Source organism: Daphnia pulex, chromosome 6, assembly GCF_021134715.1.
Source record: "Daphnia pulex isolate KAP4 chromosome 6, ASM2113471v1".
Taxonomy (NCBI): domain Eukaryota; kingdom Metazoa; phylum Arthropoda; class Branchiopoda; order Diplostraca; family Daphniidae; genus Daphnia; species Daphnia pulex.
The window spans coordinates 3,142,902-3,168,308 of record NC_060022.1 but is presented as its reverse complement, the minus strand read 5'-3'; the positions used below and the strand labels follow the sequence as shown (position 1 = coordinate 3,168,308).

General features: G+C 41.5%; 3 protein-coding genes across 4 annotated transcripts; 2 read left to right on the top strand and 1 right to left on the bottom strand.

Annotated features, from left to right (window-relative positions):
* Window positions 1-204: 204 nt before the first annotated feature.
* Window positions 205-17,183, top strand: LOC124195686 (glypican-6-like). Of its 2 annotated transcripts, XM_046590221.1 has the most exons (10): window positions 205-893; window positions 8,733-8,924; window positions 12,291-12,525; window positions 12,774-12,930; window positions 13,161-13,326; window positions 13,468-13,598; window positions 14,194-14,379; window positions 14,856-14,974; window positions 15,090-15,259; window positions 15,358-17,183. In XM_046590221.1, the coding sequence occupies exons 1-10, from the start codon at window positions 698-700 to the stop codon at window positions 15,801-15,803; spliced, it is 1,998 nt and encodes a 665-aa protein (XP_046446177.1). In that variant the 5' UTR covers window positions 205-697; the 3' UTR covers window positions 15,804-17,183. The 2 variants fall into 2 exon arrangements, with proteins under 2 accessions (XP_046446177.1, XP_046446176.1); XM_046590220.1 differs by having other exon boundaries at window positions 213-893; window positions 13,161-13,598.
* On the bottom strand, window positions 16,985-19,995 carry LOC124195685 (centrosomal protein of 295 kDa-like). The gene is made up of 3 exons (XM_046590219.1): window positions 19,755-19,995; window positions 19,156-19,686; window positions 16,985-19,094 (listed from the first exon to the last, which is right to left on the bottom strand). The coding sequence occupies exons 1-3, from the start codon at window positions 19,842-19,844 to the stop codon at window positions 17,352-17,354; spliced, it is 2,364 nt and encodes a 787-aa protein (XP_046446175.1). The 5' UTR covers window positions 19,845-19,995; the 3' UTR covers window positions 16,985-17,351.
* Window positions 19,996-21,090: 1,095 nt separating this feature from the next.
* Window positions 21,091-24,617, top strand: LOC124195684 (F-box-like/WD repeat-containing protein TBL1X). The gene is made up of 10 exons (XM_046590218.1): window positions 21,091-21,833; window positions 21,895-22,151; window positions 22,218-22,385; window positions 22,449-22,634; window positions 22,723-22,797; window positions 22,856-22,953; window positions 23,013-23,184; window positions 23,271-23,381; window positions 23,449-24,134; window positions 24,208-24,617. Exons 1-9 carry the CDS (start codon window positions 21,818-21,820, stop codon window positions 23,500-23,502), a joined length of 1,137 nt encoding a protein of 378 aa, XP_046446174.1. The 5' UTR covers window positions 21,091-21,817; the 3' UTR covers window positions 23,503-24,134; window positions 24,208-24,617.
* Window positions 24,618-25,407: the final 790 nt, after the last annotated feature.

Below are 25,407 nucleotides of genomic sequence, written 5' to 3'. Positions count from 1 at the left end.
ACTGGTAAACCAAAACGAATGAAACAGAACTCCTTTGAAAATCCCGCATTTTCCCATTTGACATTTCGAAAGTTTCAATCGAGTTTCCAACACGACCGCTAGATGGCAGTAAAGGTAGATTATTCATTTTATTTATCGCTCCTCCCCTACGGCCTGAAGGCATCAGACATCCAATTGGCGCCATGACGCTCGCGCCGTTCTGTGTGTGTGTATCTTTTGGAGGGGGGAGACACTAAGCAAAAATTGTTAGTCGAATTCAGTCGAGAGTCAAGTAACGATCGGTCCGCGTGTGCGTCCTGCCGCGTCCTCCCACGCTTCTTCATTCGCCGTTTTTCGTTTCCCAAGCCGAAGAGGAAGAACATTTTCGGTCGGCAATTGTGGAAATTCCGTTTCTCTCATCATCCAACACGAGTGCATTTCGGGTCATTCGTTAAACAGAAAAGTTCAAACCCAAAAAAGAAAAAAGAAACGTACAACAACAACAACGATGGTGATTCATCCGTCCGGCAGCCGGGAGTGATTTGTATAAATTTCCATCTCGAAAACATTCCAAGGCCGTTTGAAAAAAAAAAAAAAAAAGAAGGGGAGAAAATACGAAAAATTCTCTTTGTGATTTTTTAACTGCGACCATTCTTCTTTTTTCCCCGCCATTGGGAGGCTCGTCGTGCGAAAAAAAGCAACAAGTTCTGAGTGAGAAATGGCTTCTCCATTAATTATTCATGCCCACCACCGATGGTGTTTCTTGTTGCTGATTTCCTTCGTCTTGGTCAACGCTTCTTTGCCGACATCACCCAGTAACAACAACGTGACCTGTTCATCAGTTCGTTCGGCCTATCGGGCCAGAGGATTGCCAGACCGAGACGTGCCACAATCCAATTTACCCATCCCAGCAGGTAAATCAAAACTTTTTCACCACCAATTTTGTGTGTAACCTTGAATATCCGGTCGGGTTTTTTTTATTGATGAGTGGATCCTTTCGGTTTTTTGTTTGCTTCCAACGATAAAAATTGACATTTTGATGCACGGGTCTTCACCTACGTAGTCGTGTCGATCGTTCAAACTAGTCCAATGTTGAATGCCAGTTATCAGTCGCACCACCACCAATTTCACTATATAATCATGTGAAGCCGTGCGTATCGTGAGTGCAAAGCAACAAAAAAAAGAAACAGGCAGTTGAAAACAAAACTAGTAAAAAGGGGAACCGGCTCTAGCGGGAATCCAGGTGCTGTATATTTTTGAAGAAGAGACAGACAGATTGTGGATGTCCATTGTTCAAAGAGAAGGAGTCATTGCAGCCGTGTGTACATATGATTAGAAGCACAAAAATTCTACACATTTTACGAGCCGGTTATTTAATATCCCAATTTGAATGTCGAGTGCCTATTGAGAAAACGGATGAATAAGTCTTTCCGTCTCACAACAGACACTCGAGTTGTTCCGTCTTTTGCGGTTGACGGAAATGACTTGGAAGTTCCGTTTAATTTATCGATCACGTGTGTGTGTTTCGGCGGTACTTTTCTCTTGATTCAACAATGCCATCATCATTCAGAAACTTATTGAATGTGAGAAATTCACTGGACGTGTTCTTCTTCTTTTTACCTTTGTCGGGAAAAGCCGAACATTTCCTTTTTAAAAGCTTCTTTATATTTGTGTGTGTACGCCGTTAACACGTGTTTTTCCAAGTCGTTGACTATGTGTTGCTGCCGGAAGGCCTTTTTTATTATTTTACTCGGTCCGTATCATCCTCCTCTCTGGAATCGACTCTTTTCATAGACTTGTCATATTTCGGGCGCGGCTAAAAGTGAAATAAAATCAAAAGAGCTTCTCGGTCGAATGAAATGTGACAGGACCCATCCGGCTTCTTCTTATTCGAGACGGACTTTTTCTCTCTCTTTGGCTACTACCAACTTTGGTTTTCTGGTAAATAGCTGTACGTCTTTTTTAAATGCTCTATGTAGATGGAGAGTGAAGTAAAGAAGAGGGGGGGGAGAGATGGAAGGGAAGTAGAGAGGCTGTTAATTGAAATCCGAGAAGTTTCCTCCTGAACGCCTCGTTGTGTTGTCGGCACTGTGTCGAAACGTTTTCCGCTCCATTGAAAATTTTCGGCTCCGCTACCCGTGTCCAATTCCGGATTCGATTCCATGGAATTTTTTCTCTTTTCCACAAAGATATTTTTTGTCTTCTATCTCGTCTGTTGGCACCTTTTCAATTCACAGCTGAAATTTCAATAAAAAGGAAGAAAAATTCCCTTCAGTTTCTTGTTGGAAAACATTCGGCAGCTGATATTTCTTTCGTTAAAACTGGAGAGGGGAGAGATGGTGGGTTGGGTTTTTGTAAAAGATAATCAATTCCTGCCATTCATTCATTATCCAGTGCGGACGAGAGAAAGAAGCGAAAAGTAAAACAATAAATAAATCCCCGAGTTAAGCTTCTGAGCTTTTCTCGTTAAGTCTTTTTTCCTCTTTATCTTGAAACAAAAAGAAAATAGTTTTTGTAGAGAAGTGCGTCTTAACAACAGAGATAGAGAGAGGGGGGGGGGTCATTGAAGGAAAGTAGCTACCTGAGTAAGTGTGTACCTGCTGGGGAGTATATAGAGAAGAAGAAGAAAGAAATGAGCGTGTTCACCCCCTGCCAATTAGGCCGTCAGAATGTCATCACAAAACTCCTCCTATGCTCGACCTATTCCGCTTTGAAAAAATATCAAATAAAAAGCTAGGAAAATGAAAAAAACCTTTGGGGAAATAGTGTTGTACACTGAGAGGGTGAAATATTTGCAGGCTCAAGTCCCCAGCTGTTCAAATGTTTGACCCGTATTTTTTTCTTTCCTACTAAAAACTTTTTCAACAAGAGAAACACAACTGTTTCCTCCCACACCCCTACTCCATTTAGATTTTGTAGTATATACCTTCTGTACACGTATATTGCAGTCTTAATTTTTTTTTTCTTACCTTTTTGTGGTTTGAGGGGCTCCTGGATTTCGGAAAAGAGGAAGAAAAAAAACCCAGTTTTTTGGTACTTTTCCTCTTTTTTCTTTCTTGAGAGTGTATTAAGTACGTGTCCGGGCATTAACCTTACAAAAAAAAAGAAAACTTATACAGTACCTTTTTTTTTCTTCTTTTTCCATCATTATTTTACCATTTTTTAATATTTTGTTAGGGTTGTTTTTTTTTGTAAGTTTTTTTCATCCGGAGTTGTTTCGTTTAGGAAGTTTCCACTTAATGAAACAAAATTGTAGTTGAACCTCAGGGAGAAACAAAAAAAAAAAAGAATGAGAACTTTTTTGTTAGTTGGTGGGGGACCAATCATAAAAAAAAAAGTCATATATTCATGACATTGAAAATCGACGGGGGTTAATGAGCATTTTCTCTCAGCAATTGAAGAGTTCCTTAAAAGAAAAAGTGGCTCTTCTTCTCCGTCTTGTCTGTTGTTTTGTTTTTTTGTCTTGTTGTTGTTAAGTGTCGACATCCATTCGCACTAATGATGGAGACGGAACCAGTGTCCGATTGGGTAATGGCGTCTCTGAAAAGTAATGTCTGTTGTCTGTGTGGTGCAACGTTGATTACAAATTGGCTGGATTCCCATTGCCTCGGTTTTCTTTTCTTCTTCTCTCACATTCTCCTCTTTTTTGTGTGTGCATAAACGAGTCTTGTTTCGGCATTCATAATGAGGAGGAGGAGGCGCTGGCTTATTCATCGATAACCACACAAACCCAAACGTTATAAAACAAACACCTGAAATATGAAGCTCTTTTTCTTCTTCCCCGACTGAAATTCTTTTCTAGACTCTCATTTCAATATGGATGAGGCTCCTGCTCGCTCGTTTGTTATTTAACGGTGTCTGTAGCCGCTCCGAATATCATGAATAATTAAACGATCCTCTTCTTTTTTTGTGTTTCTGGGAGCTGTCGAATGAAGAAGGGGGGAAAAACATTTGATCAATGTGGCGCCGCCGACTTGTTCCCCTTTCGAATGGAACCCCCTTTAACTTTATTACGTTGGATGGCCCGTTTTTCTAGACAAATGTTTCTCCTTCTTGAGACGTGACGTGTGTTCATCCAGGTGCCGAGTACACAATTCCTCGGGTCTAAGCTTAGACCGAGTATCTGTTATTCCGTTTACCGGAATAGTTCCACCGTGTTGATTACACACACACAGGGACTAGACATAGACAAGAGCGCATCATCACGATCCTCTTGTTTCCTCTCGCTTGTCGTACGTGTGGATCGAGCTTATTGTGGTGTTTTCTTGGAAATAGAACTTGCTGTTTTATTCCTAGACACTCTGGCGACTGTTAGTTAGTATTTCTGGAACCAACAACTTCCCTTTTTCGATCTTCGCCTTGAAGCGTTTGAGGTCCAACTTGTACGGAACAGAAGCGGAGGAATGAAGTTGAGACTCTGGAGAGAAGAGAGTTTGTCTTGTTTGGATCCCCCATCGTGTGTCCGTCATGTCTGTCTACATTACACATACACACAGACAGTTGAGACAGGAACAGGACTGGCAGGACAACTACACCAAAGAGCAAGCTAAAAATATATCTGTGCGCGCTTTAGTTTACTCTACAAAAGACATTGATATGGTCCTGTTTGATCGACCTCCCGAGTCCATTTCGAATATAGGAATGGAACGATCCGGCAGCTGGTCAACCCAGGTCGAATGGAAGAAAAGAAAAAGAAAAGACGGAAGGGAGGGGGGATGGTTCCTCTCCGTGTCAACATTGCGTTAGCCTAAAAAATGGAAGTTTTCATTTCGTTTCGGGGGGTCTGTTCCAACCGGTCCATGTCCGAAAATAGAAGTCTCGACGAAAATTCCTAAACGATGAATAGAGAAAAACACGCATGTTACTCGACCCGATGGAAACGAAAAAAAAATAGTTGGACAACGTCAACGCCCGAATTCAATCGTTCCTCCACCCTCTTTTTCTTTTTTTCTTTTTTTTTTCAATTCATTTTGACCGTGTCTTGTTTGACGCTTGAAATGGCGTTCCACTCGATATTGGGTCGGGTCTTGTCAGGCACAGCTGGGCCTGTCTTCCGGAAAAAAGTTTTGTCGTTTTCTTTTTTTAAATATTCAAAAATAATTGAAATCTGTCATTGACACGTGTCGCCTTCTTTTGTTGACATGTCGGAAAAATAAATACATCAAGACGTTTTGGAATTGTGTGAAAGAAGAAAAACAAAACAAAAAAATCCGGAAGACACATCATTTTCTCTCTGGCCGTATGCGTGGCGCTCGCCCCTTAAATCATTGAGTCGTTTTGATTCTTGTAGACAATTATTAATGAACCTTGGCTGGGTCTGGTGACGGAAGGAATTTCACCGGAGAAAGAAATAACAGCCGACATGTTTCTCTCCTGTGTAGGCACGCATTTCTTCTCTTCAGCGAAGTAGCTAGGCAAAAGTTTATCTGTTAGTTTTCATCTTTTTCTCTCTTTCTGTTTGTGTACAGCCCAAGGTTTTTTCTTCTTGTTTGTTTCTATCCAGTCGTTTGTAACAGTCTTCCCAAAAATGGACGGCCGACCCTAGAACTTTTCTTTTTTTCCTTTTTTCTTAGCCGAGTCACACACACACGCTCCGAAGAGCCTACACCCTCTGTGAATCACCCCCAATGTTTCCTCCATAGAAAAAAGGGGCTGCTGTTCTCTCCACCCTCGTTCCTTCTTCTCTAATCAATAACTTTGCCTTCTCTCTCACACAGTCTCCCCCTCTCTCTATACCTATTGGGGCTATGTATATATAGTTAAGAGAGAGAAAACTCTGGTGGGCTCTGCGTGTAACCATTTGGTTGCATTACAGTTCCATTTGATTTCTTATAGCTGCTTGGATCTTTCTCGGCGGCTGGCATCTATCTGCATTTGGTCCCCTTGGGAGGGCCACCTTTTTTTTCCTTCCAGTAAAAGAATATCTATAGATCTCTTTCAGTTTTTATTTCCTTTTATTATATACGGGGTAGTGAGTCGCAATCGAAAGAGAGAAATGGGGAACACACGCACACACCTATGTATGCACCTTATGTAGTGGTACTCTTATTGGAACCCCACCCAATGAGTGTGTGTGTGTGTACCGCGGAGCCCATCAGCCCCTCACGTCGTTTCGGATTTCGTTCCGGAATGGGAAAATGTGTGGAATGTCTTTTTCTTCTTCATCTTCCTTTTCGGTGGGGAAATATATTGGAGGCGCAAGGCCTATAGTATAATGTACCACCCAACTACGGGTATGGTGTATATATACTTGGACTATCCATTGCGTTTCCCTTCGGCTTCTAAATCCTCCTTTTTGCCTTGGTCCCTTACTTTATGCATGGGATATATATTCCGAAACGCGTTTCATCCTGACCTCTTATTGGTTTCCCACACACATACACTCACTCGGAGACGACAAAGTTGAAAAGGAGAGAAAGAGAAATGTCTCTTTTTCAAAGAGGCAAGAAACAACAAGGCAATCATAAAAATGGAAATAAATATATAAAGGCGGAATCCCACACCACCACCAATGCCATCTCATCCATCTTGGGACTAATACCCTAAGCGTAGCTATATATATAATATAATAAATACTGGGATATTTATACGTGTGTAGGAGCAGATGGTGGAGAGGGGGGAAACAAAAATTGGGAAATATGTTTTTGAACCCAAAGTTTATTCGACTGGGGGTCCTTTTGGGGGTCTCGGACAGGCCCCTGTCAACTTGTCGATTGTTTATTGTCTTTCAAGAGGTGGCTGGAATATTGAGAGCTAGGCTCTGCTGGGCTGGGAATCTTTTCTGACGTTTTAATCGACTGAACTCGATTCGGAATATCGCCATAAGAATCTTTTTTTTTTTCCTCAAAAAAGGGGAGCGAACCAAGACCTTAAAAAATCGCTAACGGTTTCAAGTGATCCCCCTTTTTCTTTTACTTCTTTTACTTCTTGTTTAGACGAAGAAGGGGCCAAGAAAGGGGGAGAAGGAGGGGAGGTCACTTCCGATATGTCTGGCATGAGCCTGAATTTCCGGAAGTCATTATACAGCTGTGTGTACAGTTGATACTGAAATACATGTCAACCCCTCCTTCCTCACTTGTATGCCACCCTGTTAACTAGGAGAAGTGCAAGACATTCTCAACCGTGTAATGAATACCAAAGCCCCGACGTTGATTTCTTTCCTTGAGGGAAATTGACTTTTCTTGTTTTCTTCTTCCTCCTTTTTTACTACTTAAATTGGATTACGTAAGTTTGGTTGATTTTCTTTTTTTCTCTTTGGTCGATTGCAATTGAAGCAAGTGGATGGGCGGCAGCACTATAACACCCTAAGAGAGAGAGAATTATGTGAATGGAAGGAAATAAGGCCCCGGAATTGAGTTGGGTCGATGGGGAGCCAACGATCGATTTTTTATGAACACACACGCAACCCATGTTGTTGATGATGCATCAAATAACTTGCGGCCAGTAGAGTGCTCAGTCAGCCAAGCCAGCCAGTCGAAATTCAACGAGGGAATATCAAAATAATAAGCCGAGTAATAGCACAAGGATCGCGTATCCAATTGCGAAAGTAGGTCAATCTGGATTCATCATCAACTTGCGATGCCCATGTGTGTGTGTGCGTTTGATATTATACAGTCATGGTTGTTGCCGCCGCCTCCTCCTCTGCATCCATCGCGCCAACTCCATTCAAATTCCAGGACCTTCTCTCAATTTCTTTCTGATGATGATGATGACCGTATACCGACGTAAAAACGGCACTCGCACAGGCCCCTTTCATTTTCATTCCTTTCTTCTTGTCTTTTCCAATCCCTTTAATGGGAGACGGGGGCTCTCTCTTTCCCGCACGCGGCGGCGGCGGCGGCCTCTTATCACACGGCTCCATATGGCTGTGTTTCTCGTGTGTGTGTGTGTGTCCGGAGAGAAGGATTGTTGAGAGCCGACTGGTTGTACGTGAAAGAGAAAGAAGGCAGGTTCGTTGTTGTTTAGTCGGTTGTTGTTGTTGTTGCTATTTCCGATTCTTAGACAGGAGTAACTGTACTTTGTTTCGATAAGAGCCGAGCAGGCCGGCAGTGGCCTGTATCGCACACCAGCAAACGACTTGAAGCGGTTTCAAGCCTCGAGGAAGAAATTGGAAACCGATCACTGGGGCCGTCGGGAGTCCGACTCTCAAATTTTAAGGAATAGGAGGGTTTTATTTTGCTTTCGACATTCACGGGGTACGCCACCTAGTGTCAATTCAAACAGCAGCCGAGGAACAACATCAAAGAGAAAAGGGAAGAATAAAAATACTTCTTTTTTGTGTGTGTGTGTCTTGTTCGTGTGTACACAATTCACTGCTGTCTTGTGTGTGAGAAAATGAGGTGTTTGGGCGCAGGCGCTAATTAATCTCGTTATACACGCTGGTTTCCTCCCATTGTCTCTTTCGCCGCCTTTGTAAGAAAAATTTAAAGAAAAGAATCAGACGAACAAAAAAAAGGAAGTATTTTCTTTTTTTGTTTGAATGAACCCACAAAAAGGAGAATAGAAAGTCCCGACCGTCGTCCGGCTTTTTTTTTCTGTTTTGTTTCGGCTGTAAATCATCGTTCTAAACGGCTTAAAGGGCACACCTAATGCCCGGTGGTGTATAAAAAGCGAGTAGAGAAAACATTTATCTGACTCATTTGTCGTCTATATCCTTTTATTTTCGTTTTGTGTAAATGCTACGGCCATTTCCTTTTTTTATCTTCTGTCATTTTTTGGCTAATTTTTTTTCTTCTCCGGTTGTTTGCTTGTAGGAAGTCATCAGTTGCGGTTTTGCGGATCGAGAAGCGGCAGCGCAGCGGCGGGATCATCGCAACCGACATGTTGCACCGAGGCCATGGAGAACCGGCTGAACGACGCCAGCCGGCAGCAGTACGAGCTGGTGGTGCGAGACGCCTCTTCTTCTCTGTCGGCCACCTTCGCCGCCCGAGCCAAGAAATTTGACGGTAATCATACTTTTTCTCTCTCTCTCTCTTTCATTTTCTTTTTATTGACCGGACAGAGAAAGAGAGAGAAAAAAAAATCATAATCATCATCATAAAAATACCAAATAAAAATACCAAATAATAAAAAAATGAAAAAGAGGGGCCCTCCTCATCCATCCGCGCTACCTGGCGGCGGGAATGCTCAACTCACTCGCGTGACTCTTATTCATTTTAATTAAATTCAACAGTCGGAAAAGAAAAAATGTTTTTTTTTTTCTTTTTTCGAGTAGAGCTGGATGACGAGCAACATTTTGATCCAAAAACATCAAGAAAGATTTATTAATTTGATACGGTAGTATATTTAATGGCATCGGAATCCGTCGCGGATGTTTATTATTGCATCCCCAGCGTTTTCGTGATGGAAATGTTTCCTCCGTGTCAATTTGAGCTTGTTTCGTTTTTTTCTTTTCTATTTTCGGCCACTTAATTAGAACTTTGTTTATATTTCCACTTTGGAGGAATAAATAATTCCACCGAAATAAAATCTTAAAGAGAACAAGTCGACATTCCTGGGACGCGCCCTTGGTTCATCCATCATTTCCCTTGTTTGAGATTTCCGAAGTGGGGAGGGGGGCCACTATTCAATCACCTCGTAGTTAACAAAAAAAATAAATAAAAAAAAAATCCAGAAGAAGAAGAAAAAGAAGAAACTTTGATATTCAAATGACGTCTTTCTAGTTTATTTTTTTTCTTCCTTTTTTCCCAGTGGCCATTTCGGTTAAACACTCGACAGTCTGTTTTCATCGTTTTTATTTTGTTTTATTTTAGTATTTTTTAGTTTTCGTTCTTTTTGTTTCTCTTGATCGTCCCTGCCGGGCAAATATCGTCGGTTAGCGAAGCTCGTTGCTGTTTACACGACCGCAACAGTTTTTTCTTCTTCTTTTCTGTCAATAGTTGCTTTTTTTTTTGTTTCTTCTTCTTTCGTTTAATGATAATATTGACTGTTTACACAAAATGGCTTAACGTTTTTGTCATCTCCCCCAGCAGATAAGATAGTCGTTTCATTTTTTTACACTGTAATGAATAACAGGTGTTTTCGTGTGTGTCTGTGACAGTCTGTATGTGCGTGAGAGAAAAAAGGCCCAGATAGAAAAATTTTCTGCTCCGACCGACAGGGTCCAGTCGTGTCTGGAGGAATCTGAAGAAAAACATTTTGAGGAAGAAAAACAAAATTTTTATAAAATAAATAAATAAAAAAAGAATGGGGATTTTTCGGTGAAATGTTGTGACTCATATGTACGTGTAACAACACACACATACAATAAGGGTATCTGGTTTTTGGTGAGTCGGGCGTGTCTTGTTGTAGTGGAGAGAAGAAAAGGAATCCCTCCTCCATCTCGTTCAATCTCGATGGGAGCATCTTCTTCTGCGGTATTTCTAATTCCACTTCCCCATGTTATTCCCCTCTCCTCCTCGACAACTCACATACGTTATCCCGGGCCCTATCTCTCTCATTTCTTCTCTTGCGGGTCTCTCTCTCTGCTGGTTCTCTTCGTGATGGCTATACATGGGCAGGACCGAGGCCAGCACGTGATCAGTTGTGTGTGAGCTCCTCTGGCCAGCCGCAAGCCTTCTCTTTTTAGCAACATTTTTCCAAAGTTTTTCTTGATTTTCATTTCTTGTTGTTGTTGTTGTTGTTGTCAAAACAAGAAAAGAACCCACGAGTTTTATGTAATCAAAGAATTTGAAATTTCACTCTGAACGACATTTTCTTTCTATATTTTTGTTTTTGTTTCTTTTTCTTTCTTCTTCCATTTCTTTTTATGGCAGTATAGTAACTATACGGTTCAATTTCGGGCCATAAACGTCTGCAGGAATGTCTGCTCTCCTCCGCGCCCCGTGTTTGTTGTTGTCTGACGTGATTACGTTCATTTATTACGAAGCCGCTCGGCTCGACTTAATGGCGTTTCTTCTTCTTTCCCTCCTTTTTTACGTTTATACAGGAGATGATTGATTCTCATACGAGATAAACGTATAAATGGGCAGAGTCGAGAGGCCCAAGATGATGTTGTATAGCCCCCCCTCATCTCCGCCAGCTTCTTCTTCTTCCCCCCTCCATCAGACTGGGATGAGAAGAGGTTGTTGCGTTGTTTCTTCTTCTTTTCCTCCCTTTGCACGAGATGAAACATCGTTACCAACATCCCAAAGGATCCCAGAAGATGCCAAGATGGCGGCTGATTCTCTTGTGAGTTGCGAGACCGTTCCGGCGAGAGCCCCAGATTGATGTCACGTGACATGTGTTTATTCCATTCTCAACAACATTTCTTAAGACATTTTTTCCCCCCTTTCGTTCTCTTTTTCCCCCAACGTTTCCCAAGGAGTGTCAGACGGACTCGCTCGGTTTTGTCTGTGTGTGTGTACACTTGCCTTTCTCGGCGATTTAAATATTTATGTTATATACCGCAGCGCTCCTTCCTGTGGCCGTTGATCCCGCACAGGGACTCTCTTTCAAGTTGTCGGATTTGTTTTTCTCTCTCCTTTTAGATTTATAAAATTGCTGTCTGGTTCTTCTGAGGGGGGAGGCAGGCAGGAGGTGGTAGGAGAGGGGGGGTTGCACAAGGAAACACACAAGTCAAGAAGGAGCCTCTCATCGAACGATCGGTGCCTACAGCGTCTTTGTGTCCCGTTTTTCTTCTTTTCTTCTTCTTCTCTTTTTCCGTTCACGCCGCTTCTCTCTCTGACTTGTGCCTCACTGCCTTCGGGAGAAAACACATCGACGTGGGGGCTTTAGAGAAGAAAGAAACCGAGCGATTCTCTTCTCCTGTCGGCCCAACTCACAGAGAGAAATGTAGGCAATTGGGCAGAGCTCCCGGCCAGCCCCCTCCTTCCAGTCTCCGGTTGGTGTAGGAAATAAGGGCCAAGCCAAAAAGCGGATTAGGCCACTATATAACCCGAACCACACCATTCACGTATCGTTAATATATATATTACACTCTAGACGGGAGTACATTGTGCTGTTAGGGCTTAGCCGCTTTTTGTCGAGACGGAAAAGAGAAAAAAGATACGGGCAAGCGACCAATCGGGGCCTCTTGCAAAGTCGATGAAGTTTGTTCAAAAAATGGATGAAATCTCTTTCTCGACTATACGGATGGGAAAAGGAAACGGTTTAGCTTTTTTCTCATCTGACAGCTCATCAATAGAGATGCTGACAAATGATGTCTGATTACATATTTGTGTCGAATGAATAAAAGATCAAAACCGTTTTTGTGTGTGTGGGGGGGAGAGAGACTATTAATAAACATAAACGTGTTGTTGCTTGGATTCGGCTGTATTTAATATTCCGTTTTTTATTTTCTCTCCCGTTTGCATTTCATTTTCTTCCACTAGAATTCTTCCGTGAGCTGTTGGAGAACTCTAAACGCGATTTCCACGACATGTTCAAACGGACTTATGGCATCCTCTACGAGCAGAACAGCGAAGTCTTCACCGACCTCTTCCGCGACCTGGAAGACTACTACGCTCGAGGCAAACTCGACCTGGAAGAAGCCATGGATCACTTCTTTACCGCCCTCTACCAGCGCATGTTTACCGTTCTGAACGCCCAATTTCGATTCGACGACAAGTATATAAAAAAAAGCAAACAAAAAAAAGCAACCGCACTACTTTATTATAGGCCATAATAATATCTTTCTAGTTTCTAAACATAACTACCCCCAGACGCCATAAGATCGGTTAGGATAGATATAACCTTTGGATAGTTATTGTTGTTACGTAGTAGTTTGCTCGCTCCTCTGTGATGATGGCCCCCCGTTTATGACACGACTTTTTTCTCGTCTTAATATTTATTTATTCTCTTTTGCCCATTAAAAGGTATTTGATCTGCGTCAACACGCACATGAAGGAGTTGAAGCCATTCGGCGACGTACCCAAAAAGTTATCGGTGCAAGTCAAGCGCTCGTTCGTCGCCACCAGGACGTTCACGCAAGCGCTCAATGTCGGACGAGACGTCATCGCAAAGATGCAATCGGTAATAACTAATAAGCACAAGACAATGGGAAATACGCATCAGCCCCAGTTTTTTTCTTTTCTTATTGAAATGATTAGACTAACGACTAGTACATACACACCGCGCATAAAACTCGTTAAACCGGAAATTTGAACCGTTTCTTTTTTTGTTGTTTTAACGATTCACGCTTTTCTCTTTTGTTTTTTTTTCTTAATCGATTTTTGTTTTTTTTCTAAACGAACCATCAACAGTTGGAAGCTAGTGGCGACTGCATGCGCGCCGTGATGCGAATGTCCATGTGCCCCGTTTGCCAAGGTCTCGGCGAGGTCAAACCGTGCGGTCATTACTGCCTCAACGTCTTTAAAGGCTGTCTGGCGTATCACGCCGATCTCGGAGTCGAGTGGGACAACTATGTCGGTACGTTTTTTTTATTTTTCCACCGGTCCCAGACAACTACTCTCTCCTGCCTGTCTCTTTTGATTTTCTCCATCGCCCAGCCAGATCTCTTTTTTGACGTTTCAATTCTTCATCTTTTGTGTGTGTGTGTGTGCTATGCAGATGCTCTGATGAAAGTGGCCGATCGACTTTTGGGACCTTTCAACATCGAACTGGTTGTCGATCCGATCGATATCAAAATCTCTGACGCCATTATGAATTTCCAGGAGAACGGCTACGAGATTTCTCAAAAGGTATATACCCACACATATTTTTCAATTTTTGTTATTGGTATTCAATTTCTCTTGATTTTTTTCTTTTTTTCAATTCCTTCAAATCATTGCTATTGATGCATTTCCTTTTCTCACAAATGATGATTTGTGGCTCGTTGTGGGAGTTTGCGGCTGTCCGCCAAGTTGTTGTTTGAATATCTCTTCTTCTTTCTTTTTTTCGGGTGTCGGAAGGAAGGTATATGAGGTACAAGAAAGATGATTCAGCATTTCACAATCGTCTGTGGCTTTTCTCGCCCCGCGAGATTCAAAAGACGAAAGAAGAAGAAAAAAGCCAAATGAATGCGCACAGCTTATTTTTAGGCAAAGATTGAAAAGTCATGACAGCTGCCATTAGGCGACATTGTGGTGTTGATGACGAGTGAAAATGAAAAGAGAAACGGCCTCGTGCTTGTGTCCTCGGTGTAATTCCGTCTGCTGGTGTCGCAGCTTGCGCATCGGGTTTCCCGTCCTAGCCAGCAGATGTGTGGCAGATATTGTTGTTGTGTTATTCTAATAACTCGAGTCCATTTTTGTTTCATTTTCTCCCCTTTTTTTCATTTTTTTTTGTATTTTCTAGGTGTTTAAGGGATGCGGACAACCGCGGCTGGGCAAACGCAGTGCAACCACCTCCGAGATCAATTTCGAGAGCGTGAAATTTGATCGGGCCGGCAGTGGTGGCACTGGAACTGGTGGCGCCAACGTTCGTCCCACTACGGCAGCTGGCACGTCACTCGATCGCCTCGTTCGTGACATTAAACAGAAGGTGTGCTTTAAAGCTGTCTCCTTTCTCTCTACTCTTGTCTCCAGCCAAAATACATCCAGCCACTCCACCTCCTACTTCATCCCTACGATTTTTTCGGTTGTGTGTGTTCTTAAGTGGAGAGAAGGGGGGGAGGTCGGATTCGGTGCTACACCTCAGACCTTTTAAAAAAAAATTCTTTTTGGCGACATCTCTGGTTGGGTTCAGTCAACCGGAATTGTCAAAGAGGCACTCTTCTTCTTCTTTTTCCTACCTACTATAAAAGAAAATGAAGTAGGAGTAAAAGAGGGTTCGTCGCTCTCGGCTGTTCCACGACGACTGCCCGGGAGATTAAACCGATAAGAGGAAAAAGTCTTTGTCAGTCTGCCCACCCTATTATTCCTCTCTCTCTCTACTCCGCTACGTAGAGGCTGCTACCTTGTAACCGCGTCCATTTGGAGTGTAACTAAACTTTCTTTCGTCCTGTCTGTCCCTGGCAGGTCAAATCTAGTCGAGGTTATTGGTCCAAGCTGCCGCAGACTGTCTGCGCCCACGAGAAACTGGCCCCGCTGGCCGGCAGTGCCGATGGAGACTGCTGGAATGGAAGCGAAAGAGCTCGGTATGCGCAAAAATAACAGCCCAGTCATCATTCGATTTCTGTTTGCTCGATAAAATGGCCGCAATGAGTTGGTTTTTCACGCTCGATTCGTTTTTTTCTTTTCCTTTTTTGGCAGATATTCCGCTGCTTTGATGGCCGACGGTGTAGCTGCTCAGGCGGGCAATCCCGAAGTGACGCTGGACGCCAGTCGACCCAATACTCTTGTCAATGATCAAATTTTCACGCTGCGACTGATAACCAACAAATTGGAGAACGCGTACAACGGAATGGATGTCGAATGGGACGGTAAGGATAATAATACAACACGCTTTATTGATGTTCAATTCCCAACGACAGGCAATCATTTCTCTCTCTCTCTCCTTTCAATTCCATTCGATGTATAGATTCCGTCTCCAATGGCAGCGGAAGTGGAAGCGGCTCTGGTGATGGAGCCGGATCGATGGAAGAGGACGACGACGAGGACCGTGAGCGGGGTAAGCACCCCAGCAACGGTCACAACACGAACAATGCCAACCGCGGAGGCGGCGGCGGCGGAGGCGGTTCGGTGTCTGGAATCGATTCCAACCGACAGCAGCCCAAAAGCAAACCCAAAAACTACGACGGCATTCCTCGAAACAATGTCGGCAATTCCGAAGACGAGGATGAAGACGAGGACGACGACGATATTGAATTCACGCCGGGCGGAACTGCTCCCAAACCGGAGAATAAGATTCCGACCGCTTCGTCTGCTCCCCCGGCCGATAGCACTCAACAGTCGCTGAGCCCCAACAAAGCCCTGACCAGTTATCTCGTGCCTATTGTCGTCATGTGGCTCGGTAACATGTTTTAAAATGTTTCACGACACACACATTTTTTATTTTTATTTTTTGGGGGGTTTCCGCATGCTTGTGATCGTTTTTATTGTTTTTTAATTCCTCACTCGCCTCCTTTTTTTATTCTTTTGGAGCCAAAGCCAAGCCACAGGTATACATTTATAAATATATAAATAAGTTCAGGGCGATAGACAAAAGTTAGCGCCTTGGAGACAGCGACGGAAACTTCTTCACTCGGGCACCTTCCTCCTTCCCTCATTGGCTTCTTTCAATCCTTTCACTTTGTACATTTTTTGAGAAAAACAACAACAAATTCCCCTGTAGGTTTTGCACGGACAAAAATCCACATCCTCCCCGTAATAGTTTATTTAATCTCCCGTAATTAATGATCGTACTTTTTTAAACTCTGAAATCAGCTAGCTTAATATTTCAATGCCCCCCCCCCCCACCACCAATCGCAGGACGGTTCCACATCTGTGGCCAGGAATATTTAAAAATGAAATGTGGACGCGACGTAACGTTAGATAAGAGGAGCAAAGACAATAATGGAAAAAAATGGCGCCTAGTTCTCTAGTCACGGCCAAACGAAACAAGTAAAAAAGGTGAGAAGAGAAGCAACAGAAGGAATCGAGAGCTTGGCAGATTGCGAGTCGCATGTGTGTAACTTCTCCCCCTCCTTTAATATATTTTTTCTTGGATTTCTTTGGAAAAAAACAAGAAGAAAAAAAAAATCCCGCATCTCACTCGGCACTGAGGCGGCGTGTGAAAGGAAAAAAGATTTTCACAAGTATACAATTCGGTTGACGATCGCCATCTGTTGCAAGTTTATTGCGCGCACAGTACAGAGATGTTCACCGCCATTGACCTTCTTTTTTTTTTATTATTATACATAAATAACAAGAAATGTTTCCTCATCTATTTCAACTCCTTTTAAAAATCGAGAAAGAAAATCAAGTAAAAAGAAAATTGATGTGTTTGTACTTGTATATAAGTGAGTTGAATTGAAATCGACTCTTGAAGTGCACCGTTGTCGTGTCTGTGTCATTTTTGTGAACTTGTCTTGAAACCAACAAAAGAAAGCAAAACAAAAAAACAAACAAGTTCCAACGTGTGTGATGGTCATGTTTCACTCCACTCTCCATAACCACAATGTCGTGCGGTTTTTACTTCACTTTATTATTTTTCATTTTTTTTTTCGTGTCCGATTAAAGGCGTGCCAATTTATTATTTCACATTCTGAGTCTTGTACATATATCAACATTACACCCCCTTGCCCGCCTATTACATTATTCCCAACTCTTCTCTGCAGGTCCCACGTCGTAAAAACACACACACACATAACTTTTGATGGATGCATTATAAAATCGACATATTGTGAATAAATAATTTCAACGACATGTGCAAAATGTTGCGTCGCTCAAGTTTTCTAAAAAAAAAAATCCAATATTGAAACCCACTCGTTTGACTCTTTTGACAAATGAATTTCTCTTTTTTCTGGGAATGATTTCATAATAGTGAAATTTCGTTGAATGTAAAGAAAAAGAAGTAAGGAAAAGGGAATGTTTTCAGCGCCTCAAGACGGACTGCATCGACGGAAGACCGAGACGCCTTAGAGCTTCATCGACGTCCGGCATGGATATGTCCTGACTGCTTCCACTGGACAAATTGATTGATTTAAGTTCAGATACAGTACTACTGCTGCTGCTGCTGCTGCTGGAGGTGCCTACTTGGGACCTAGGCGAAAGTTTGTCCCAATCTCGGACCGAAGTTGGCTGGCGGCTACTGTTGCCCGATGAAGACGAAGAGAGGGAGAGCTCGACACTGAAGGATGAACGATCTATAGGGAAGCCACTTAATCGTTGCCTGGAGACAGAGGATCGCTCGGTGGACGTGGCCGATAGAGTCAACGACATGAAAGAAGATTCGGTTGGCGTCTCCTGCCACGGCGGAGTTTGCTGATGGGCTCGCCGTTCTTCCGCTACAACGCGCAAGCGTTGGTTATACGCTTGATAGACATCGTTATAGACGTCTAACAATGGTCCAAAAGTGAAGGGTCCACTGCCGCTCGAATCCCATTTTCCGGCTTCCGATTTGCGGTAAGCGGAAGCCTCAGCCCCCAAGGGCAACGAGGAAGCATTCGAGATCTTCGATGTTGATTGTTCTGAACGGGAAAACGGGGAATCGTAAGCCGAAGGCGTAGATTCTGTCCTTTTAGACCACTCTGCTTCTTCCGGTGTGTTGGGCGCAGGGCGGTAAGGCGGAATCGATCCCGCAAGCGACTTTGGTGTAGATGTCGAGTTGCTAGCCAAGGAAGTAGTAACGCTGAGCTCCCGGACGTCCTGCCTCTTCATTTCCAGTAACTTTTGGACGTAATGTTTCAGAACTTGCTTTCGATGATCTTCCGTCTTTGTTTGTCTCCTCGCACTGCTGTCAGTCGCCAAAGGGGTTGATGTAGCGCAAGAATCCGGCATAGAAACTGGCCTTCGGAGTATTCCGGGACGCTTTGCTGGTTTGCTGGATTCCAAAATAGTATCCAACTGCACGCGTTCTTTTCGAATTGCATTCAATGCGTTGGCGAGATTTTTCCGACGTTGAGAGTCGTTGGATGAAGTATCTGACTTCTCAGTCACATCAAGTCGGATTTGCACATCTTCGTCGCTAAAGACGACTACGCCGTCATCAGAAGTAGATGATGTGGATGGAATCGAAGAAGAAATAGAACTTGAACTCGAACTGGGCTTTGACTCAAACCCTTTGACAACATTGGCCTGATCGGAAGCGATCCAGCGTTCCTGTTCCGCTTTGAGCTCCTTAAGCAAGTTCCCGATTTCGTTGAGCTGTTGAGAATCCTTGGCACTCAGCTTTGGTGGAGGGATAGATTTGTGTGGGAGGATATCTCGAACTGGTACCATGTCTTCGTCATCTGAGGACCATTGTCGACAAACATCTTCACTGTATTGAGGTCGAGGAGTCGTTGAAAGATTGTCGACAGTCGAAGTTTTCTTTTCCAGTTCTATTGAGCATTCGGGAACGGAATTAGAAGGTGAAATGGCTCGAGAAGATGACGCAAGTGAAGACTGGTCAACGTTGGTCGCGGTGCTCTCGATGTCCCAATTCCTGTCTGGTTCTTTTTCAATTTTGTCCAACTCTTCTAGCAGTCGTAAATAGTTGCTGTGGCTCTTTTCTTTAACCAAAGCTTCTTTCCCTCTTTTCATAATTTTCTTATCATTTTCAGCTCTTATTTTCTCATTTTTCTTGATCAACTCTTGATTCTCAATTTCAGACAGTATAGCTGCTTGTCTAGCATCCTGCAAAAGAAATTTCATTACATAAATAAATACGATGAATGACATGGCATATTCCTTTTACCTGTGGGCTTTGGACTGCTTCCACAATTTTATCCTTAATTACATATTCTGTCTGGAAAAGTGTTGATTTGTCAAAACGAATGACTTTTGGTGGATTTTCTTTCACTGTTTCTGCTACTACTTTTACAGGAGGCAAAGAGGCAACATAAGCAGATCTAACAGCTTCTGTATCAAGGGCTTGTTTTCTTAGCAAGATTTTCTTGTTTTGTTCAACAGATGTCTGATGTCTCTGAGTCTTGAGTTCTTTCAGAGCATCCTTTCCTAGACGTGTTGCTTTCTGTCTGTTTTTCTCCATCTCATCATGGCGAACTAGTTCAAAGTTTTCTTCATTTTCTTCATCAGCTCTCGCATGAGCTCTGCCAAACTTTGTCAAACAGGTTAAAACATCTTCTTCCAGTTCTTGGACTATAGCCTTCACTTCTGAATCAATTTTGCTCTTCAGCTCTACTTCCATATTTTTTAGCACTTTCTCCTTCTTTTCATCTCTTGCATTTCTTATACTTTTTGCAAACTGAGATGACTGTTCGCGTACCTACAATATGTATATGCTTAGTGTTACTGACAATGTATACTCAAAAGTCTGACTAGTCTGAATCTTACCTGATGCAAACGTTTTAAACGTGCTTCTCGGGAACGAGCTTTCATTAAGTCTTCAATTTCATGAGAGGCCAATCTTACAGCCGGAATCATTTTGGTTTTAAAAAAATTGTGTACATGAACTGTTAAAATAGATAAAATTCCAATGCAATCATTGCTTCACTTTAAGAAACAACACAAATTCCAAGCACAAACATTCAAAAAAAGGTGGCCACCAATTTCTGTTGGTTTAGAACGAGCCCTAAACACACTTGAAACATGTTGCAGACTTGCAGGCACCATGTTGCAGACTTGCAGGCTTTGCAGCCAGAAATATAAATATATAATATTCGGACGTTATTTAATTATTTTAGAAAAATACAAATTTTTTGTTAATTTTAATAATCTTTTGAAAAAAATTCGAATATTTTCGTGTAAATAGAAAATGTACAATGGTTTTCTCCCAAACTGGCACTCTTCTGCTTGTCAACGTCATCGTATGTCATCGTTAAATTCTAACGCGACTCTTTCAAACATTGCTGTTTGTTATTTTGTGTTCATAAACCTTCTTTTTGAGTCTGTGTCCTGTAAGGTGAATATACATAGTTATTTAAAAATTTCCTTTGTTTCAAATGAACATAGACCACAGTCATTAAATCCAGATGAAGTAGACAGTAGTGGAAGAAACACTCAGGTGGTTGTGTGTTTGTTGCCTATTAAAGTGTAAATAAGTTATGCACCTACATGCATATTTTAATTTTCTCTAAGAACTGGCTCATTTAATTTTGATGTAGGCAATATGCGCCAGCTGAAAGGTAAAACGAAGGAAACGGCCCGCGAGAAACGCCAAAGAAAGCAAGAATTTCGAACCAACAAGGACAAACTACTGAGTGTGGCTCTGCCTGCATTTGCAGGTTTTTGGCTCTTCATTATTGTCTTTATTTATTTCAGTGTTCAGCCTAAGACTGTTTCTTCCAACTAATTGTGTTTCAACATTCCATTTGAAACCCATTTTGTTTTTTGAGTGACTTTGAATGATTCTTTAGGCTCATATCACACCACTTATTATGTAAACCATACTTCAGAAATTTAACCAGGAAAAGTTTGTTAAATAGTGTTTAATTCTTTAACATTCTTATAATAACTACAATATGTTTAATAAAATAAAATGTAACCAGACCCATGTTACCATACTGAATGTCTGAAAAATATTTAGTCTACATTATGATGTCACATCAGATATCACATTTATTTAAGTTTTTTTTTGCTTGAAGTTATTTTGCTATTTTCTTGATTTGAAATACTTTTTGCACTTATAAATTGTAGCTAGTATTTCTTAGAAAATTTCAAAATCTAAACAGCGATAATAAGCAGTCGTTCGTTTCGATTTTTATGATATTGTGGTTAAAAACGGTTATATCGGTTATAATAAGTTATATGTATTCTCAGAAGTAATAAGTTATTTCGCTTATGTAATGCGGTACGAAGCAATTGTGCGAACTTCGAAAAATCTCACACATATTCCTAAATGTTACATTCGTTTCATTAGCTTTAGTTTTAAGGGCGTTAAAAACAATTGTGTTTTTTTATTCGCAGGTGTTTCAGGATATGAAATCGGAATGTAATCTCTTCAGCAAATATTGATTTTCGTGACCTTATTTGATGTGTAGCTACTAGTGCTGTATAGCTGTCAGTTTTGGTGTTTCAGTGTCTTATCTTAAGGTATTTTCTTAGGGAATCTAACTTTGATAGCGTTTCCATGCGCAAGCTTTGTCTGCTTGTAGAATGGAATTCAAAACTTGCGACGCTCTAGAAAAATAGGACAAGAGATGTGGAAAACCATTAAATTACATGTTGTTATTGTAAACGAAACGCGTAGTGTGATGATATCAAGTCCATAATCGCGAGGCTTTTAGTTGCTGGTCACTTGCTTGCACGTATTGGTAGCTTTATCTTTTAAAAACTTCATATCAATAGTTTCAAAGATAAGGTTCTATAAGGGCTTAGCACTTCAACAATTGCTATAATCGAACGTAGAGGTCTCTTTTTCTCGTTGCGTATAGCGATTAACATCTCAGCATCAGTTCATGGCATCTGAAAACGGTTTGATAAATTTACTTTTCGTTAAATTGTAACTTGAATTTTGATTGTAATTAAATTGCAGCATATCTACATAGCAAATTGGTGTGTTTCGAGAATGATAAAAAATTTCCTTGTACTGAAATAACACACAGTGTTTTTGATAACACTGGACAACGACTTGCATGCGCTTTCGGAGACCATCGGGTGTTGATATTTAGTGAAAATTCAAACAGTAACAGTCCCATACAAGAATGGGATACAACCACTCTCACAGTATACCCCCAGTCCCTCTCTTCTTTGCTTTCAAGCAAGGCAATTATTCTCGTACTCGACTGGAACGTAAAAAAATGAGAATCATTTATCTTGAATCAAAATGGATTAATGTCATGTAATATTTTATTTTAGGCTGCTGGATCCTTGTTGGCTGCTGGGGATTTCAATGGTCTCTTTTACATTTTCTCAGTTAGCGGTGGCAGTCTTTTATCTTTCACTAACGTTTCCAACAAGATAACAAACATTCGGTGGAACCGGAAAGGGTCACAGCATCTCTTACTTATCTCTGGTGACGATGGGGTAAGGCAATTTTTTATCCATTTTGTTGCAGTGTATCAAACGATAATTGTTTTATGAAACTAGGCTGTCGAAGTATGGCATTTATCGGAGCAAACCCCTTTGCTTGTACAGAAATTTTCACATCATACATCAAGTGTTCGCGATATCCAATGGCTGACGAAGGAGACCTTTGCATCTTGCTCGTTGGACGGAAGTATTTACGTTTGTCGCATAGGAAATGAAGAGACGCTCTACTCGTTATTTAGTGAGGTACTCAAATTTATCAAATTTATTTGTTTGTTATGTTATTTCCATTGAGCAAGAAGTTTGTAAGTTTCTTTACGGTTTCTAAAATTAGCAAGCGATAATGTCGATTCACTACAACGTGAAACATGATGCTCTAGCTTACTTTTCTTATGATAGGAACGTCAAGGTATTTTTTATTATTATTTTTATTACCTGGCATGCTAGGCTAATAAAGATTTGTCCAGTTATGGTCGTTGGAGAAAGATTGCATCCGTGAATGGGAAGGGCACACTCGTGGAATTTACGCGATCTGCTGGAATGAATCTGACGATTTGTTGGCAAGGTATTCTCTGTACTTCTAAAATCATGTGGAATTTTCATATATATTCACGTATTGAAAAGTGGAGGAGATGATAAAACCGTTCGAATATGGAACGTAAACAGCTCTTTATGCCAAAGTCAAAAAGTGCTGCGTCAACACGACTTTCTTGTCACGGCCGTCTCTTTTTCACCAAACGGAAGATATCTAGCTTCAGCGGATGTCAACGGAATCGTCATTGTTTGGACCACAGAGGTAAGTTAAAATGAGCTAACATATACTACCATAAGTCTTAGTTATGCAACTGGCGATATCATAATTATTTCAAATTTTATTTGCAGGATTGGTCAACAGTGGTGAAGCACCAATGCAGTGGTACCATTCTCAATAGAGACAGCCTTCAATGGAATACCAAATCCACTAAATTGGTCGTCGCCAATCAAAGTAACCAGGTGACATATTTGTCGTTGTAACTTATTACTGGTTAGTTACAATAATGCATCATCAAATATTTCACAGCTCAGTACTATTGAATGGAAGAGTTCAGACGATGACGATGTGACATTGCTATAGAAAAAATAACGCAAGATGAAATATTTCGTTATTCATGGCATAACACACCCTGCTGTTTCATCAGGCCAATAACGTTGGAGCGAGCCCTAACTGTGAAGTTTTTTTTTTTTTTTAAGCGGGATAACTTGTTGAAATATACAATGATTACGCCTAATGTGGAAACCGTCTTTGGTTTTCTTTTTCTGAAGATCGGTAAACGACTAAGCGTAATTAGCAATTAACATTCAGTTGGAGAAGGGACTTTGCTCTATAGATTTTTTTTAAAAGACTAATATTCAAATTGCCAAAGGGCTGATGGCTACAGCTCGATAAAAAGTGAAAGGTCGCTGCCGATAGGAAGGCAACGGTCAGTTCTAGTTGTCGGGAAAGTTGTTCTACATTTTTGTAGTCGGCAAGAAGACCCACCGACTACTCAGGGCAATATTCTATTCTCCTCTCTGCCGTTCAGATTGTTTCTTTTAAACGTGAACAAACAGAATGACATCGCAACAAGTGAAGAAGGTTCCGCCTAAATTTTGGAATCGGCGGCAAACTTTTTACATTAGTGTCTTGTGCATTTCAGCAACCATTCTAGTCGCTGCTGCGATATGCGTCGTATTGTTTAAAGAGAAACCAATTAGTAGGTCAACACAGTAAGTTGAATTTATTTGAAACTTCGTACTCTTTTATAAATCAAACTTCATGGTTGTAATTGTTCTGATTCAGGAAAGAAGTGACGGTTAAAGTAGATGCTCTAACCCAACAGAATCTTCAAGTTCTTTATGACCATCCACTGTTCACAGTTCAGCCCAAACCCTCGCAGACTGTGCAGAGTAACCTTACCGATATGGAAGCTGCAATAATCAAAACCACCCATGAGCAACTACCGATCCTCAAGCGCGTTCTTGCTGAGATGCACAATGTTACTTTTCTAATAGTTAAATGATTGTTTTTGTGTGAATTACCGAAACACGAAAATAAACTAACCCGATTTTTTTAAATGAAATTATTTAGAAAAATTCTTGAATGTCCTGAGCCTGACCTCATTTTCATATTGCTCCTCTGAGCAACCCATTTACCTTTCATCCTCATTAATTCTATCTCGTACTTTCAGCAATAAATTAGTGAGCTCCTTTTTTAATATTGTCCTTAAAAGTGCTAGAGTCCTTGGACCCCTTTGCGTAACGCGTATTCAGCTGAATGCTCTAAGCCAGTCACTTCAACACCTTGTCGTTTGCTCTTATGATACAACCCTACCAGGTAAAGCATTCGTTTCCGTGTAGTTTATAAAGCGGTCAGATATTCGTGTTCAGTCTACCATTCCTTTCACAATATGGTGTCGTGGGCTGCCATCGGAAACGGAAGACGTGATGTGAAACTCATTAACGCCTCTTGTCCTCCTACCTCCTTTATAACCTCCATGATTAAAAAAACAACAGTGGTCGTTAAGTGGTCTTAGTCTTTAAAATTGTGCAAGGGTGCGCCTTGAATTGGCAAGTAGACCTGAGTCCTACGTCCACCTACTTCCAGAACAGTGTTGTTTTTCATATTTATCCCACAACTCGTGACAAGTAATGCATATCTTATATACGTTTATACATTCCTTGCGAGGTGTTCCACTATTTAGTTAACTATTGTATCCGGTAATCCGCTATGTTGCCTGGCTAATGAACTACCGTCATCATCAGCCGTGGAATACTTGTATAGACCCCCACTAACAATAACAATCACAATAAATTTCGACTGATTCCTATGTAATACAATGTTATTATAGTCAGGGGGAGCGGACGGAAGCGGATCGATTTTTTCAAGACACACTTGTGTATATAGGAATGTTCACCCAGCAACATTTTGTTCATCAAACCAAACTAATGGATAGGGTAGGGTTTGTCGACAGGGGGCGGTGTCACATAGCAAGGTAGGGTA

What these genes read in the sequence shown, in the direction of transcription:
- LOC124195684 (XM_046590218.1), top strand. An exon ending in CTTATGATAGGAACGTCAAG is followed by an intron (nt 22,798 to 22,855) that starts GTATTTTTTATT and finishes AGATTTGTCCAG; the next exon opens with TTATGGTCGTTGGAGAAAGA. An exon ending in TCGCCAATCAAAGTAACCAG is followed by an intron (nt 23,382 to 23,448) that starts GTGACATATTTG and finishes AATATTTCACAG; the next exon opens with CTCAGTACTATTGAATGGAA.
- LOC124195686 (XM_046590220.1), top strand. Translation starts at nt 698, where the DNA reads ATGGCTTCTCCATTAATTATTCATGCCCACCACCGATGGTGTTTCTTG. An exon ending in CCGAGCCAAGAAATTTGACG is followed by an intron (nt 8,925 to 12,290) that starts GTAATCATACTT and finishes TTCTTCCACTAG; the next exon opens with AATTCTTCCGTGAGCTGTTG. An exon ending in AATGGATGTCGAATGGGACG is followed by an intron (nt 15,260 to 15,357) that starts GTAAGGATAATA and finishes TTCGATGTATAG; the next exon opens with ATTCCGTCTCCAATGGCAGC.
- LOC124195685 (XM_046590219.1), bottom strand. Translation starts at nt 19,844, where the DNA reads ATGATTCCGGCTGTAAGATTGGCCTCTCATGAAATTGAAGACTTAATG. An exon ending in GTTTAAAACGTTTGCATCAG is followed by an intron (nt 19,687 to 19,754) that starts GTAAGATTCAGA and finishes TACATATTGTAG; the next exon opens with GTACGCGAACAGTCATCTCA. An exon ending in AAGCAGTCCAAAGCCCACAG is followed by an intron (nt 19,095 to 19,155) that starts GTAAAAGGAATA and finishes TTTCTTTTGCAG; the next exon opens with GATGCTAGACAAGCAGCTAT.